The sequence below is a fragment of the Vigna unguiculata genome, chromosome 11 (assembly GCF_037176805.1).
Source record: "Vigna unguiculata cultivar grain cowpea cultivar isolate G323 ecotype 2 chromosome 11, ASM3717680v1, whole genome shotgun sequence".
NCBI lineage: Eukaryota > Viridiplantae > Streptophyta > Magnoliopsida > Fabales > Fabaceae > Vigna > Vigna unguiculata.
Genome location: NC_140802.1, coordinates 33,847,398 through 33,866,140, shown reverse-complemented (window position 1 = coordinate 33,866,140; position 18,743 = coordinate 33,847,398). Strand labels below are relative to the sequence as shown.

General features: G+C 30.9%; 1 protein-coding gene and 1 pseudogene across 1 annotated transcript; one reads left to right on the top strand and one right to left on the bottom strand.

Moving 5' to 3' along the window:
- Window positions 1-10,870: 10,870 nt before the first annotated feature.
- LOC114168551 (PLASMODESMATA CALLOSE-BINDING PROTEIN 5-like) lies at window positions 10,871-12,383 on the top strand. Its single transcript, XM_028053425.2, has 3 exons — window positions 10,871-11,445; window positions 11,557-11,584; window positions 11,962-12,383. The coding sequence occupies exons 1-3, from the start codon at window positions 11,112-11,114 to the stop codon at window positions 12,110-12,112; spliced, it is 513 nt and encodes a 170-aa protein (XP_027909226.2). The 5' UTR covers window positions 10,871-11,111; the 3' UTR covers window positions 12,113-12,383.
- Window positions 12,384-13,126: 743 nt separating this feature from the next.
- LOC114168550 (RING-H2 finger protein ATL40 pseudogene) lies at window positions 13,127-14,225 on the bottom strand (annotated as a pseudogene).
- Between the last annotated feature and the right edge of the window lie 4,518 nt (window positions 14,226-18,743).

Here is an 18,743-nt window from a genome sequence, read left to right as displayed (position 1 = left end):
CATATATTCTAACCAAAAATTAATTAAACTAAAAATATAAGTTGATAAAAAAATGGTTAATAGAAACTTTAAAAAATGACAAACAAGTAGAAGTAAAAATCTTTTAAAAATTTGAAAATTAAAACTATATATTATGATCCCAATTTCGTCGAGTGGCATCATAAGGGTCAATCACCACACATCCAAGATATTGTTCGCTTTGGAGTTTGTGTTTCGTCACGATTTTATTCTTGAAAGACATATCAGATCGTGAAAAGAGTATCTAAATTGTCTTTTGCTTCGACTCCTAAACAATATGAGATTATTGTGTGTGATAGAAACGAAAAACATAAATAAATAAATAAATATTTTTAATTTAATTAAAGAAAGTTATGATATTTCAAAAACAAAAATATTTTGTAATAAATTAAAATAACACATATATAAGAATGTTTTTTTTCTAAAAAAACATGTTATATTTTACCAGTATTAAAATCTTTTATATAATTTTAGAATAAAAAAATTATAATGACATTCTCACACACGTTAATAATTACTTTTAATCAAAAAATGCTCTTTTATAATTGTAATCAAATATAATTTTAAGTCTCTTTTATAAAAATCATTTACGAATTAATTAGTTTTTGATTAGTTTAGGTTAGTGATGTACTACAAATTACAATTTTATAAATTATGGATAAGGTGTTTGAATTACATATGGTTTATCATTTAATAAAGAGTTGTGAAGAGATTTACTTAGATATCAATGTTTTCTTTTTTGAAATACATAAAATCCTTTAAATTTGTGTATATCAATTAAATTATTTTGAATATTATGACTTCATATTTTCTGTAAATCTTTTAAAATCTAAATTATAATCAGAAAAGTCTCTCAATAATATTATATTCTTACCTTATCTTTTAAAATTTATGACTTTTTTATGTAAATTTTTACTATAACATATTTAATAATTTATTATTTTATTTGTTTATTATAAACGTGAAGCCCTTTCTTTTTATTTCTTTTATTTGATTTTCTAAGCCTAAGTGCATCAGTTCACCTCACATTGAACAAAACACTCCTCACCCCCCACACCAGTTTTCTCTCAAGTTCTCCTCCTCATAACCCCTCTATTACCTCCATAATTTTGCAATCAGATTGTGGAAGGGAAACTCCTGTAGAGCTCCCAGTTAATTCCACTTCCAACTTCCTTCCTCAAAGTAAGTCAATCCTCCCATGTTTGATCCTGTTTAACTTTGAATTCGAAATTCTGCCTCTGTTCTGGGATTTAATCAGGTGTTTTTCCTTTTCCTGTGTTATGGTGACGAAATACTTTAGGTTGAATTGAGGTTATGTGCCCTCACGGTTGAGGTGGTGCCTTGCCAAGTTTAAATTCAGAAAAAGGTAAGGAAAGCTAACCATTTTCCTAAAATTTGTATGGAAATTTGTTCTAATGGCTCTGGATTGCATGATTGAGTGTTGAATTAATGTTTGGACTGCATAATTGGGTGTGTGTTTGAATTGTGCAAAGATTCTGAGCTCTTGCATGTGGGAACAAATTAGAAATATGGCATTTTCGTCTAGACGAGTGGCTCTCGCCCGAGCGAAAACACCAGAAAACCCACGCCTGTTCCTATGTGAAGTCTCGCCTAGGCGAGCTGATTTCACTTGAGCAAGAGACACTCTCGTTTAAGCGAAACAGCTTAGCTTGAGCGAGAGTTCGCCCAAATTTTCAATTTTCCCACTATTAGAGCCTCGCTCAGGCGAGAATGACCCGCCTAAGCGAGATAGCCTCTCGCCTGGGTTAGATCTTCTAGCTTGAGCAAGAACCACTACAGTTGAATGTGTAATTATCTGTTTCAATGGATGAAATGAGATGTTTGAATGTGAAAATGTGTCATTAGCTTATCGTATGCTTGGATTGTCGTGACTGGTAACATGTGTGGTGGATTTGCATGAATTTGGATCATGAGGAGATGTGGTTGAACTAGAATTTCAAGGGAAATTCAAAGGAGTATGTTAGTGTGTGTGTGTGTGTAAGGACATGAGGACTCCGGATTGGTTGGTATCCTGAAACTCCAATAATCATTCACGCTCAGATAGAGCATAATGGATTATGTCGTGAGGAGTAGCAGGAGGTCCTAGTCGTTGGACTTGATTAGTCTTAGACGCGAAGGGGACTTACCTTGGGAGTGGTCGAGTGATAACCCCTTGCGCCCAAACTCTGCAAAGTTTGGGGACCGTCACAGGTGCATGCCACCAAGAGATCCAATGTCGCTTACATAATCCGGATATTCAGTCTAGAGTCATGTATTTGTGCTATGTTGTGATGCATTTAAGTAATTATAATGATTATGAACATAATTGACTGATATTCATAATTTGAACTGCATGATTCCTCTTATTTAAGTTAGCCTACCCTTCTTGTCTATGTTGTCCCATTTGTATGTTTTCTCCTTTGCAATGATCACCTTATAATTGGTGTGAGCAGAGAAAGAACCAAATGAAGACGCTCCCCTCTTGGACAGGAGCTGATCCATGGCTTGGGATATTCAGTAGTAGATCTAGCTCATGCCTTGTATTAAAGTTTTTGGGATGTATTAGTTATCTCTTTCCAGTATAGGTTGTGCATATGGCCAGTGACTTATACGGTTAGTTTGGATGACTATACTAGCACTCCATAATAGTTTATTCCTACCATCTGTTTTGTTTGATCATAATATAATGTTTTATTTAGTAGTGTAAAAACTATTAAATGGGATGTTACAATAAAAACACAAGATTTGGAAAGAGTAATAATAAAACTAATAAAAATGTTAAAAATTATATAATATAATAATATAAATGATCGTTTATAATAGGTATAAATACAGATTTGGTATCCCAACTTTTTGAGAAAGTTCAATTTGGTACCCGAACTTTAGGAATTTTTAATTTGGTACCCAAACTTTTTAAACGGGTTTATTTTGGTACCTTCCGTTAAACACTACATAACGTTGCTTGGCTTCTGTTGAGGTAACACTATGCATGGCATACGTGGCAAAAACATGGTTGGGCACATGGTTTTTATGGTAAAAAAAATTCGAAGTAAATAATTTGTGAAGTAAAAAATTTTACAAAAGCGTTCTTCTCGATTTGAGGAAAACATTAGGGATGTGAAATCGAAAAATTTGCAGAACGGAAAATTAGGGCAGAAGCTAAATTTGGGAATTAGGGTTCAGTGGTTGATTTGCGTTCGGTGATCGGAGAAGAAGGACAAAGATTTCCTTCCGTTCGTTGGAGAGGGCGAAGCTGGGAAGAAAAAGCTTCAGCCGTTCTCCAAAATTGTCTCCCACCATTCTTGATAGTTCTAGCCATTCTCAACACAGTTTCCACTCCGCAATTGCATGTAGGTGCTTCACCCAACCCTCTACAGCCACCACTAGTACAGGACAAGCTTTGATTTCGCATCAACCATGAATTATGAGAGCAAGAGGAAAATGATTGAGCCCTTAACATTTCTTCAATGTATAGAAAAATCAGAAGAAGAGAAAACCACCTATTAGGGCACTCTCCACAAAATAGGGCACTTAAAGTTTACAAATAAAGGGGAATTCCAACTCATTTTATCTGAACCATTGTTTCTGCCACGTATCCCCAGCACAGTGCCACCTCAACAGAAGCCAAACGTCGTTATCTACTATTTAACGGAAGGTACTAAAATAAACCCGTTTAAAAAGTTTGGATATCAAATTGAACATTCCTAAAGTTCGGGTACCAAATTGAATTTTCCCAAATAAGTTGGGGTACCAAATCAGTATTTATAACTTTATAATATATAACTACTATTTATGTATAAGTCTTTTTATCTTTTTTTTTTTCTTCTTATAATTTTTGCAAAGAAATATATTAGCTTTTAAAATTTATTAACAACATATATTAAGTTAAGAAATAGTGGTAAATAGAAATATGGTCAAGTCAAAGCTTTTAATAATATTTTAACTAAGAACAAAGTTAAAGAGTTAAAAAGAAAATTTTTATTAAAGTGAATAAAAATATAGGGATTTTTGTTATAATATATATATATATATATATATATATATATATATATATATAAATTTCTTATATTTTTTTACCTTTGAGGATAAACAATCTTGTTTGAAAAAGGATAAGTCATCATTACCAAATGTAGCTTAATTATATAACTTTCTTTGTTGGTTACAAATTTCAAGGACTTAGGAGTAAGTATCATATGCAAACACAATTTTGAGTGTAATACAAATAACAAAGTTTGTGAAAAAAAGTAATTGTTATTCTTTTATTGAAAATTTTTATCTTTTGTAGGTGATCCTTATTTCCTTTGCACTACTATAAAAAAAATGTTATATTGGTTATTTATAAGTTTTCACATTAATTTGGTTATTGATGTGACATCCCAATTTAATAGAAAAATTTTAATAAATAAAGCATAACATAATTATAAATAATTAAAGCACGAGTCATAAAGTATAAAAGACTCAAACATCATAGTTATTCATAATATACTAGAAGTAATACCAAAGGCATAAGACAATGCCAATAACAGAACTAAAACAACAACAATTTAGCAAAAGATTGCTCACAGAGCAAGGAATTTAAAGTAGAATAGTTCCAACAGGGTGCTCAGAAAGTTATAACACTAAAAAATCTAGACTAAACAACTACGTCTCCACCGACATCGCGATCACCTCCACATCTGCTCACACCAAGTATTTGTGATCATCACAAATAGGAAAACTAAACAAGGAACAAACACAACAAGAGAGGGTAAGTTAGAGATAAAAAAAAATTCTTCATCATATATTTAAACAAGCATATTTTAAACCAACATTTTCAGTAAGCACACAAGGCATGTGATGGCAAACAATAAAGACCCTCTGACTCAATTATCCGGATAAATATAAAAAGATCAGATTCATTGGATGCTTGCACTTGTGGTGGCCTCTACCGCTTTACAGAGCCATTGCCAATGGGTTTCACCCTACCATGCACAAGGTTAGTCCATAATCATTTAGGGCTATTATCCTGCCAAAGACTAGGACCTCCTACTACTCTCACCACTTGAATCAGTCTACTCTATGTGAGTCTGATTGATTCTTTAGAGTTTCAGGATGTAACCTTTCTTGAATCCTTATCTGATTATATACACTACAACACCACTGTGAAATCTCGCCAAAAGTCTCATGGAATTACGTCTAGCTCATACTATATCTATATTTCTCAAACCAAATCCACATGTTATCTTAAAACATCATAATTTCATGTCAATGCACAACCAACCAACCAAGTCATGTTTCACTTCATACCAAGCACATCAATTCTAGTCTCATTACATCGCATAAAACATACATGGTATCATACTTTATGCTTTAAGGAGTAAATCAATCAATCATGGAAGCAACCAAGCAATTAAAACAATTATGTTGTCAATCTCGCTCAGGCTAAAGAGCTCTCACTCAAGCAACATGAGCCTCTCACTCATGCTAAAAGCTCTCGCCTGGGAGAGATTGCAAACATGGAGCACTGTGAGGTTTTGTAAGTTCTCACTTAAGCGAGACCTCCCTACTTGGGCGAGATCACTCTCGCTCAAACTAGAGCTCATCACCTGAGCGACAACTCAAGCAGAAACCTGGGTAAGTTTCCTGCTACTCTCACTTAGGTGAGAGCTACTCGCTTGGGCGAGATTAATAAGCTCATCACCTGTTCGCACATGCAAAAGACCAGAATCCAGTCCAAACCAAACACAACTCATTTTCATACAATCAAAGCATCAATCAACATTTTAAACACAATTTTGAGAAAAAACAAGCAAGACATACTTACGCGAAAATGAGACCATAACTGAGACTCACGTGGAACCATAGCTACCAAACAAAAAAGAAATGAAAGGATAGGGGTTTAGAGCTATACTTACGCGAAGGGGGAGCGTTTAGTTAGCTTGGAAGAGAACGTGCAATAATCTCAAAGGGAAACTTGCAAGTGCCCTAACTCAAGTTCTGCTTTAGTAGGGGGAGAAGAGGGATGAACTATTTTGGAGAAAGGAGATAAGAAAGGAAGTAACTGGGCAGATGGAAGAGTCTTGGGAAAACAAGTGGCTAGCTTGGGCCTTTACTCACTAGAGTTAGGCCCATTAACTTAAGACACATAAAGTGGGCCTCATAATTGATGAAGATATTACTGGTGTAAAAAATGAGACAAATTTTTCATTTATTGTCAAACTAATGTAATATATATATATATATATATATATATATATATATATATATATATATATATATATATATATAGCAACAGTTTAAATATTGACTAATATATAAATGGATTGTAAAGTTATTTTGAAAGACACATTATATTGGTTGAGAAAATGTTCCCTCTTTTACATCAATTTATATTTTAGCTAGAGTGAAATTGACAATATTACATTGTTAAGTTTCAATGTAATATGTTGTGTTATTTTTTTGTAAACAATTTGATTACATTTGTTCCTTTCCCAACCTATAAATGTAAATCATGAACATACTAGATTACAAAGAAAATAAACTTTTGCATTACCCAAACTTACAAATAAAAAAAAAACTTGTCCAAAAATAAAGTATATCAACACTTTAATGTAAGCATTAAAATATAAGTAACCATAGTTATTAATAAAAACTAAACTAGCTATCTTGAAAGACAATGTCTAAGAACCACAGATAGCCATAAATCATAATAAGCATAAGTTTAATTTGTGAAAAGTCCTTTGCTCATTCATGATGAATTTCTTTAATTATGTTTGTGCCCAATGACTCATCATCTATAAAAGTTCAAATATAAAATAATATTGGTCTTCATAATAACATATATGAAACCTCTAATTGGTTTTCTAATAATATTTAGATGTGTTAATATTTACTCGTAGGATTCAACAACACTAAAATGAATTATGATCCACATCCAATGCACTATATTATAGCCACACTCAAAATTTCCTTATTGTCTATTGTACTAATATATGAAATTCAACGAAGTTAATTTATTGAAAAACTAAAAAAACATGATTTTAATAGTTTGAATGAAAAACTAAATACCTTAAAATAAATCCAACGTAGATTATGAAACAACGAAGTGGATTGCATACATATTAATGACACTAAAAAAGGCATTAATAATTTACTATTATACGAATTATAATTAGATATTATTTTGTAATTAAAACATACACTTATACTACAAGTTTCACAAGTTTCATATTTTTCCGTGATTTTCAATGTAATGAATAAAACCACATGACAATATTGTTGGTGGGACAAATAAGCATCAATCGTTAATGAAGCCTAAAATAATTAAATAAATTAGTAATGTTACTTTAATTATGCAACATATAAAGGTAGTGAGTTATAATTACGAATTAATAAAAGGCACCATGTAATATTAATTTCAAGATTGTTGAATCCACCATAGAACGTAAGTTTGACATTCCATTTTTTTTTTTACAAACTTTTGCATAGATTGAGGCTCATGGAAACCATAGATTTCAACATTCCTCCTGTTGACAATTAATTGATTTATATATCTACATTATTAACACAAATATATGCAACAATAGTCGATCTCATGAAACATAAATTGAATAAATAATGTTTAGAGATTTAAAGTGTACTCACATAATTCATAATTGGATTATAATTTTAAGCATCTAATTACCTTAGGTGATTTCAAAAACATCATTGATATTTATATACAATGTTCTATTATCATTGTCGACATTAAAATTGTTGTATCCCAAGGAATGACACAAGATGTCTGAAACAAATAATGTGAAATCATGACCAACTTCTAAATTGTATTAACATTTTAGTGTATTTGTGATTGAGGCTCAGAACTAAAAACAAACAAAATTGGGACTTTTGGTCTCTTCCTGGGATCTTGTAAAACATAATAACAAATATTGTGATATGACAATCTAAATAAGACAAATATATAGATAAAAAGATATATACCAAATATACTAGATTGATTTTTGAAATTTTCTTAATTTGGTGTAGGTTATGCAATGAGTGTTCCAAGGGTCTCTCCCACTAATGTAACCTCCATTGTGGGCATTACAATTGGAGTAGTGGCACTTCTAACTTCTTTGACCATCACTATAGTGAAATCATCATGCATGGATAGGGTGTGCATGGTTGAGCCTCTTGGTTACACTCTTCTAATGATCACTAAATGAGGAAAAACTTATCCAACAAACAACCTACATTAATGGCACATATCTTTGTGTATTTCCTCCTTTTCTAAGCCCTCGATAGCACAACTACCTTTTATGATAACATGACCATGAGTAGGAAGTACATATGGATCAACCTCATTATATGAATGGTAGATGCCCATAGAAACCGTTGGTTAAACTCACATCTCAACTCATGACTAGAGTGATCTTTAGTAATAATATCAATAATCAATATGTCATGACAATCTTGGAAAACAAAACTTCCTTGTGAGTTTCGCTAGTATACGACTTCCACTAAACAACAAGTCAATATGTTATTCATAATTAATCATGAAATACGTATAACTAAAAAATAAAACATTATTAATAAGTTATTATGACCTTACATTTTGTTAGACATCCTCTAACAATTTTACAAATCTCATTTGACCTCCTTCTATAGTTTTTCGCGACATCCACTCTCATGTTTATTAAGAGGAGATGCAAGAGATAGAACTCCTTCAGGAAAAGTTTTTTTTTCTACCTCTTTATCTTCTCTTCCATTAATATGGGGTAACTGTATTAATATTCTTATATTCGTCTTCACTATCTATTTTGTTTTATCATTATATAATATTTTGTTTAGTAGTTTAAAACTATTAAATGTGATGTTACAACATATAGATATGTCAATTTGGCTATTGACCCATGGGTCAGTCCTAACCCAAATGAAGGGGTCAAAAAGAGTCTCAACCCTCTAAGCCCCTTCTCAAGTGGGTTAAAGTTAGGGCTAAAGTGGATTTGACCCCACTAAAATACTTTAATTAACTCTTTAAAACGATACTAGTCTGAGTCAAAGATCGAGCCGAGTCTCTTAGGCCAAAGGTCGATACAGGCTAATCTAGATCAAAGGTCAAGACAGGCCAGCTCGAGCCAAATGAACGATTTGACTGAAGGTCAAGACAGACCGACCTAAATCGAAAATTTAATAATATATTTAAAAAAAATATTTTTATGTTTTAAAAATAAAAGCTCATAGACTTACCTGACCTACATAAATTTTGTGAACTTTTCAATGTGAGATTTTTTGGCCTTGTGAATTTTCTTTTTTTGCCTAAACCCATGTGGATCAAGCCTAGGGTGAGTTAAATTGACATTTTTATCTACATATTTTTGAAAGAAGAGAAACTAATATATATATATATATATATATATATCTATAACTATATATAAAGGGGATTCCCTCTTTTGTGTCCACATTTCATAATTCCAACTTTACCCTTTATAATTTAATTATTTATTAAATTTTTAAAAATTAACGGTTACTTTTACAAGTTTTTATAAAATTATTTACTTATCTCCTTTTTCTTTTTTTCTCTTACTATTCATCAACAATTATTTTTCTCTTATTTTCTCCGTACATTTTATTTTATTTTTTATAAATATACTTTTATTTTGTTTATTAAATTAATAACATTACAATATCATCAATTATTAATATAATTCAAAAAATGCGTACACACAGGCGCGATAGCGCCTGTGTTTACACTAGTATGTATATATATATATATATATATATATATATATATATATATATATATATATATATGTAAACCGTTTTAATACCGAGGGTGAGTAGTTTCATATCTATTATTTTTTTTTATTGGTTCATGTTCATTTTCATATTCATTTAGTTTTGACATGTAAAAAGGAAGATGCCGGAAGGAAAGAAAATATAAAAATGAAGAAACATTACAATGCAACCGAAAAATTAAAAAATATCAATATTAGGTTAAAACATTTTTACATGTAATGCTAGTATTATATTGTTCACCAGGAGAGCCTTTTTTTTTTCTCATCCATGCGTTTCAAAGAAAAGAAATTATGTATATTGAGACAATAACCAAAACAGGTTTTATACAATATATGACTTGATTTATACTATTAAGTCAGAAAAATGAGTTAAGAAAATGTTGAAAGCATGATTATTAATTATTATATAGGATGTTTAGGCCAGAAAAAACTATAACAAAGTGAAATATTACATTCATGATTTTTTTTTATTCACTATTTTTTCATACTAATTTGCTGTCCTGATTTCACATTTTACATTTGGTACATTAAGTTTTAATTTTAGCGTGATATTTTACGGTTATCCTAGAGTTTCTTGTGGATAAGAACACAATCAATTTTGTTAAATGGTTTTATGTTAAAATGAGCAAAATGAATATTTTAAGGGAGACTTAAATGAGTTTCATAATTTTGTAAATTACACATGATCTAGAATGGTGAAGAATGATAAATATAAAGTTTATTATAATCTTTGCAGATTGTAAGTTATTATATAACCAAAAATAAAAAAGTAAATTGAGAAGCCAATAAATTAAACTAAAATTTTATAGTTTATCAAATAAGTTGAGAAATATAATTTATTGGATGCTCAATAAAATTCATCATAGAACTAAATCTGTTTTAAATGTTTTAAAACTTCATCCACCATAAGATGAAAACACTAAAACATAAAAGATTACAAAAGTAAGATTTATTTAAATTAAAGTTAATTTATTCTATAAGAATTATATATATAAGTGTAAATAAAATATTAGCACATGTGAACGTTGTACTGATTTTAGTAACAAAATAAATGAAGAAAAGAGAATGCAAGCAGACAAAGATCCAGATGTACAAGACAGTCACTGTTGCAACTCCAAAACACGTTCCTTTCTCTCATTCATTCCTTCTCTGTCTCTTCAGTTTCCCTCTTCAAACACAAAAACGGTCACATTTCCAACATCCCAATAACTCCACCATCTTCCATCTTATTCTTCTTCTTCTTCTCTTCACACTCTTAAATTCCACACATTAACCCAAATCCAAACCCAACCCATTTCACTTCCCTCATCTCCTTCACTTTCCAGCCACTCTCCCACAATGTCCACCTCAAAAAGCCTTGTTCTTGCGCTCTTCCTCCTTCTGGGTCTCTCGCCGCTCATCGCCGCCGCCAACGGCGGCGCTCCGCCGCAGGAGCTCTGGTGTGTGGCGAAGAACAACGCGGAGGACGCGTCGCTGCAGGCCGCGCTCGACTGGGCCTGCGGTGCCGGTGGCGCGGACTGCGGCCCAATCCAGAGTGGTGGGCCCTGCTACGACCCCAGCAGCGTGCAGAATACGGCGTCGTTTGCATTCAACGACTATTTTCTCAAACACGGCATGACCGACGATAGCTGCAACTTCAACAACAACGCTGCCGTCACTTCCCTGAACCCTAGTCAGTGAAAAACCCCTTTCTCAATATGGAACATTGATAATAGTGTCTTCAGATTCGGTTTGTTTTTTAAGCAGAAGGCTCATTCTTTCTCGTTTTGTTTTTTTTTTTCAGGTTTTGGCAACTGCAAGTTCCACTCCGGGTAAATTGAGCTTAGATTTTATTTTATTTTTATCATGAACCTTGTTTTATTTACTGGGAAGGTTTTTGAGTTGAGGAGTTTGGCAAATAAAGAAAGTTTTGATTTTGGTGATTGAAAATTCATATACGTTTATGCATTGCTAAACTGAAACCGTTGGCTGGAGGTAGAAAGGTTTGCATTTGAAATGCATATTTTAAGTTTGATCTCATTTACCAAATGAATGAACGAGGAAATCCCCTGAATGCAGATTTCAACACATTCATTTTGTTATATATAAACATAATATTGATTAGTTTTGATTTTCCTTTCCAAATTTGTTACTATATTCTTGAAAGTGAGTTGGATCCTGTCTTGAGACATTCTTCTCGGTGATGCAGTATGGTAGGGAGCAATGTGAGTTTTTCTGGGTCGGCACCTTCATCTTCTGTTGGATTGGGACCAAGTGAAGATTTGAGTGGGTGCAGGAAAGTTTCTTGGGGGTGGTGGTTATGGCCTTTGATGTTTATGGTTTCTGTTTTTGGATCATAGGAGGTGGAAACTGAAAATAGCCCTTGATTTGATAGGGAATTGCCAAAAAGAGAAAGTTTTGCTTCTTCGCATTGCACAGGTTAGACATCTTAGGATATATATCAAATTTTGTGTTATGTTATGGCAACCTAGATCAGAATGAATGTACCTGTTTTGTGCCTAGTTTTTGAGTTTTGGTAATGCTTTATTGTAGACATGTTCAAATTATGGGAAGATTGCCAATATTACTTTTGTGCGGCAAAGTTGAATAAAAGCATACGTAATTACAGTAGAGATAAGAAGAGAAGAGGAAATGTGAGACAAAACTGGAAACTGTAATGAAGAAAAACAGAGGAAACTAACAAAGATTGCTATGCATGAGGTGGTCCTTCCTTGACTTCTGCAAATTAATTCTTCAAATTCATATATGATGATGCCAGTTTTGTATGACCATGTGATGCATGACATAGTATTCGTTAAGACATTCAATCCTGAAAAATCTGACTATGGTTTTCTTTGAGAAAATTCTACCTAAATAGTGGTCAACCTGTGTGAACATGTTATAAGGTTTGGAGAAATAAATATATTTTATTATAATATTTATTTCAACATCTAAGCAAACAAAGTCATGTTTACATGTGATAAAAGAGATATGGGGAGTTTGGTAGTAGCAAGTTGCGTGGAAATGACTGTTACAAGTTCGTAAGTGGTCATGTGTTGAGACATTTTAGGCAAAACAATAATCAATGCTTTGATTCTCATAATATCAAAGTTAATAATTCGGAATCTTGATCAATTTCCCAAAAGAAATTAATTAATTAACCACTCACTGACAAAAACCAAAAGCCAAAAGAAGCTTACATGGTCTACTATCTACAAGTTGGTGTGATTCACACCAAATCTCTTCAACTTTAACTAATAACGCGTAAAAAGTAAATTAACTAAAACAAAATACTCAGAACCTTTTCTAAAGTGTTTTTCTGATGTTCTGCAACTGCAACGAGTTCATCTTATTAACCTGTGTTGGTGTTGATATTTCATACAAACTTTTAACTGTATACTTCACAAAAACATGGAATTCGAATTTCAATTGAAGATCAATATAAAAAAAGACACCTCCAATTTAAAAACCAGAACAAACATTGGTATATTTCTCCTTCTGTATGTGCATCACTGACGAGAAAACTAAGAACACCAGATTATGAACACAACCTACCATAATAAACTCATTGTCTCTCCAAATCATGATCAACACCACCATCCTCATCATGGCCATTCGGTTGAACTCTTCTGGAAGATCTTTCCCTGCTAAGCATCCTTCTAAAAGAGCTCAACCGTGAAATCGAACCATTACCTTTGAAAGATTCACCATCATCAACCACAGGAGGTGGTGCATCATCAAGAACAAGACTAACAGGATCTTCACGACCATGTGGTTGGATCCGAGGTTTCACCTCGGCTCGACAAAGAGGACACGTAGAGTGAGAACCAAGCCACATGTCAATACAACTAACATGAAAAAAGTGGTTACAGTTGGGTAGCAGCTTCACTTTTTCTTCACCTTCTAGGGCATTCAAGCACACAACACACTCCATTACCGATGAAGCATCACCACCGCCACTGTTATTATTATCACCACCACCATCTCTTAAAACCTTTGCCTTCACGGTGAAGGTTGGCAGCGACGCTACTATGCCAGGATCGAGCCCTGTATTTGCAGGTTCGATCCTACGGTTTGCAGCGTTGATGTCGGAGACATGAAGGGCTGCAAGGGTGAGTTGGCGAACGGAGGCACGGTGGCGGGACCGGCGCGTGAGCATGCACCGCGCGTAGACGTAGAGGGAGAAGACGAGGAACAAGACAACTGTGAAGGAAACCATGGATATGTAGAGTATTTTTTTGTTTTCGTTGCTGGTGTTGTCTGAGTCGTCACTGTTTGGAACATATGGGAGGTCATGTTCTTGATGATCATTGTGGAAGATATCCATGGTTTCAGGTGAGAGAGAGAGAAAGAGAAAGAAGAAAAGAGAGAAAGGGTATCTGTGAGATGGAAGAAAAGAACTGAGTGAAGAATTAAACTTTGTTTATTCTGAGACTTGGTTTCTTATGTTATGCGTTTGTAGGTCAAGAACATTCCAAGATTTTTCTTTTTCTTTTTCTTTCTTATTAAAATTTAAACTATTCTATTTAAATTATGTTGAATAATTGACTTTAATGTTTTTAATGTATAATATACAAGGCTTTCACATCTAGAAATTGTGTCCACAAAGTATGGTTTTTAAGTAGTATTTAAAAAAAAAAGTTTATTGCTCTCTTGGATTTTTAGTTAAATGATAACCTAAAAAGCATTTTTAGATTTTTGAGCCTAGTGTTGATATACATTTTTTAATGATAAATTTTAATAAAATTTTTTGAGGCACTATCTTTAATAATAATAATAAAAAAAAAACTTTACGTGTACACTATGTTTTACTAATTTTCTTATATATTGGGTATCCAACTATTATTGTTATACCGAGAAATGCCAAGAAAAAAGAGTATTACTATATTGTTAGTGTTTTCAATTAAATCATGATTTTGTCTTACCAAATCAGGTTTATGAAGGACAGTGGTTTCAGTTATAAATAACATTTAATATTTATAGTCATTTAAGTAAATATGTATTAAAATGTTTTGTCCAATCTTTACATTAATTTTTAGATTGATTTTTTTTTCTTTCAACCCTGTATTTGGTTCCTTTTCATTTATATTTGTTTTATATGTTTCATCTAAGTAATATGTTTTAATTTAGTCAAAATTATTATATAACATGCTTTTGGTAAGAAAAAACATTCAATGATAGATTATAGTGATAATTATAAAACTAAATAATAAAAAATGTAATCCATCACTAAATATAAATATGATGAAAATTGAATTTCATTTTAACACGTAAATACTTGTATTTTTCTCGTATTGGGAATATGTATTTTTAAGCAAGAAATACAAGAAATTCTTGTTCTGATGTCACGTGGAAGAGGAAACAGAACAGTCAAAGAAACTTCCATTTTCTTTTTTTTGAAACTTTGACTGCGAAAATATATGGTCAACTACGTTTAGGCACTCTAGAAGACCCTCCAACTTTATTTTTGTGAATAACTTTTTAAAAAAATTTCTTTTCATTTGACGAATTTGAAATAATAATTTGTCATACTATTAAAAATAATATTTAATATATTTTTAATAAATATTTATTTTAAAATTTCGTTAATATACAATTAATAAAAATATTTAAAATATGAAAAATTATAATTAAAGATTATTAATGCATGTTGATTTCATGATTTGAGGTTGACGTCCTTCTTGCAGCTAATATTTATCTTTTATAATTTCAGTACAGTGATGCAAATGAGCCTGAGTCTTCTATGGGTACAAGAGGATCATCTAGCGGTAGCAACATTTAAGATATTGATGATGTTTTTTAGGATGAAACTATTTTAGTGTATTATGAACTTTGAGTAAGTATGGATTAAGTTGTAATTGTTTCAATTTAAATTGCTTTTATGTTAATATGTTGATTTTGATAATCAAAAGTTCTAATGATATATATTTGAGCAATTTGGTTGAAGTATTTGATTGAAGTTTAAAAAAAAATATTGTTGATATAAAAATATAAGTAGCTTAAATTGTGACATTGTCAAGTATAGTAGGAAATTCTAATTACAAACAAAATATTGTTTTTATGAGATTTGAATAATGTAAGAAAAATACAGTAACAAATTCACAAATTAAATAAATGAAACAGGTTTTATAATCCTCAAATTGAGGAGGGTATTAACCCCACAACAAAAATGAAAAACAGGAGTTTTGGAATCAAATAGGTTTATGGAAATAAAGGAGGTTTTAAACCTCCACAAAATAATAGTCATGAATAGGAGAGGTTATAACCCTCCATTAAAAAACTTTCACAATATAAACTTGGTACCAGAGGTTGTAGAAAACCTCCACAAATAACTTGTGGAGACTCTATTTGTGGAGATTTGGAAAACCCTTGCAAAATATTTTGTGGAGGGTAAAAACCCCACTAAACAAAATTAAAACCTCCGCAATTTAGTTTTTTTTTTTTTTTGTAGTGGTAGTATTAAAAATGTTATACAATATGATTATGAGTAATATTAATTATAATTAATAACAATTTAGTATTATACTAACACAAAAGTATTTAAAATATGAAAAGTTAATGTTAAAATATAGGTCTTTCACATTTTATTTAAATTTGATTTATTGAATTATAAAGTTTATAATAACTTTTAGTTTAAATTATATATTCATAACATTTAACATGTCTTTTGAAGTGATCTTTTTAATAACGATCAGCTTTCAGAAGCATATTCAATACCTTTCCGTACGAGTTTTTTATGAAATTATTTTTTTAGAAACAAATTTTTCATAATGCATAATGTATTTTGAAGTGATTTTTTATTTTATTTTCTCTCTTCTTCCTCTACAGTGAAGGATGTAGATACAATGGTGGCATGAAGAAGGGAAAGATATTTTCGTCTTTGTCTCTTAATATAAGGTGCAGTTAGTAATAATTAGGGTGCAAGAAGAAAAAAGTCTTATATTTAGTGTGACAAAAGGGACCAGTTCCCTCCTTTCAGGTCCAAGCCATAAAAAAATAATAATTGGACTGGTCCATAATTTCAGAATGAGTTAAAAATATTTGATTTGTCCTATAAAAAATGGGGTTAATGTATCTACACACTGACCTGCCACAAAGGAAAAAGGAAAATATTGAAACTATTTATTTCATAAAATTTATTTAAATAAAAAGATTCAGGTCAAAAGTAAAATATATCTATAATTTAGTTTACATTTTATTTGAATATTAATTTATTTATCATTAAATTAAATCTATAAAATAAATCGACAATTACAGCAAATAAATCTTTTAAAAAAGTACATGACAAAAGCTTTAACTTCAATTTTGAATGCTGTTTTTTTTATTTTTTGTTCATTTAAAATGGTGGATTTGCCCAATCGGTTGATTAACGACCAAGACGAAATGGATTATGACGAGCTAACAAATTAAAATCTTCAATTATTTTTAAACGAATTGAGGTTACCAACATAAACCTACTTTATTATTTTAATTTTTATTATATCACACACTTTATGGATAATTCTGAAAAAAAAAATCAACTGATTTATTTCAGAACAAGATATTCATTTTATCACATTGAATTAAACTAATGTTAAACAACTAAGTAATATGTGTCCAATCACCTGTTAGAAATTATATTTTCAATATCATCCACAATATATAATGAGATTTCTCCTTTTAATGTATACATTTCATATTTATATTTTATATTTAATTATATATTAAAACAATAATATATATATATATATATATATATATATATATATATATATATATATAAAGAGGATTATTTCATTAAGTAGACACATTTCATATTTTTATTTTATTCTTAATATATTTTAAAACTAAAAAACCTTTAATTTATAACAATATATGATACGAATTCTCTAAATGTATACATTTTATATTTATATTTTATCATTAATTAAATTTTAAAAAAATTAAAAAAAATATTTTTTTTATAGCAAAGAAATATATATATATATATATATATATATATATATATATATATATATAAATTAATATAAAAAATTACAGAGTTTTTTGTCTATGCTTCCCTATTACAAAATCATTTATCTATTGTAAGCATCGTAGATTTATTCTTGATGGAAGCGCAATTACATTCTTTTTTTTCCTTTTCTGAAAAAATATAGAGGCGTGATGTGTTGTGTTTTGCCACTAATTTGGATATAGTGATTACACCAATCTCCCATGCTAAAAATATCAGTGCAACTTTTGTTTCTCTATATGTAGAAACTAATTTTGGACTATTATGTGATCATCAACATGCATTTTCACTTTTGTGAATAAGCTACGATTATAACTTTTAGTAGGAAGCGATTTAAAGGAGAAAAGGAAGTTTATTGCTAATCACGTTGACAAGTCTGAATTATCAAACGTCACCAGAGTTGCAGAATCACATTTTCCATATTCCAAACTTAGCCTACTATGTTGGATAGTGGTGTAAAAGGTACTTTAGTGTCAAACATACTTCTAGACAAGGATATTCTTTGTATTTTTTGGTCTGGAAGTGCTTTTGGAAGGATCTTAACAGCAATATCCAAACATGCTGCAAAAAATATATACTTATGAACAAGGATTAAGTTGTTTCATAGATCTACCATCCTTATTAAATTCACGATCCTTTAAAGTTTTGATATAATTCAAGTATGCACAGTAAAAGTCTTAGATAGGTAGGATTAGCATTCATATTCTAGTATGCTCAACATGCCAACTTTGACTTCTTTTTTTTTGTAAAAAGTGGCATTAACACTAACACACTAAACAATGTATAGGTAGTTAATTAGTTACTAATAGCCTGCAACACAATTTTCTTCTAAATTTATTGGTGTTTAACTTTTCTTCTAAACTTGATGTCATCACATAGTTTGATTGTAACACTGTTGAAGCTTAGAGTTATGTTTAGGGGATACTCTTGACCATTATTTCTGCTGTTTTCAACAACCACGTGCATGAATGTACCACATAAAGAGCAAAAGAAAATAGATG

What these genes read in the sequence shown, in the direction of transcription:
- LOC114168551 (XM_028053425.2), top strand. Translation starts at nt 11,112, where the DNA reads ATGTCCACCTCAAAAAGCCTTGTTCTTGCGCTCTTCCTCCTTCTGGGT. An exon ending in CGTCACTTCCCTGAACCCTA is followed by an intron (nt 11,446 to 11,556) that starts GTCAGTGAAAAA and finishes TTTTTTTTTCAG; the next exon opens with GTTTTGGCAACTGCAAGTTC. An exon ending in AACTGCAAGTTCCACTCCGG is followed by an intron (nt 11,585 to 11,961) that starts GTAAATTGAGCT and finishes TCGGTGATGCAG; the next exon opens with TATGGTAGGGAGCAATGTGA.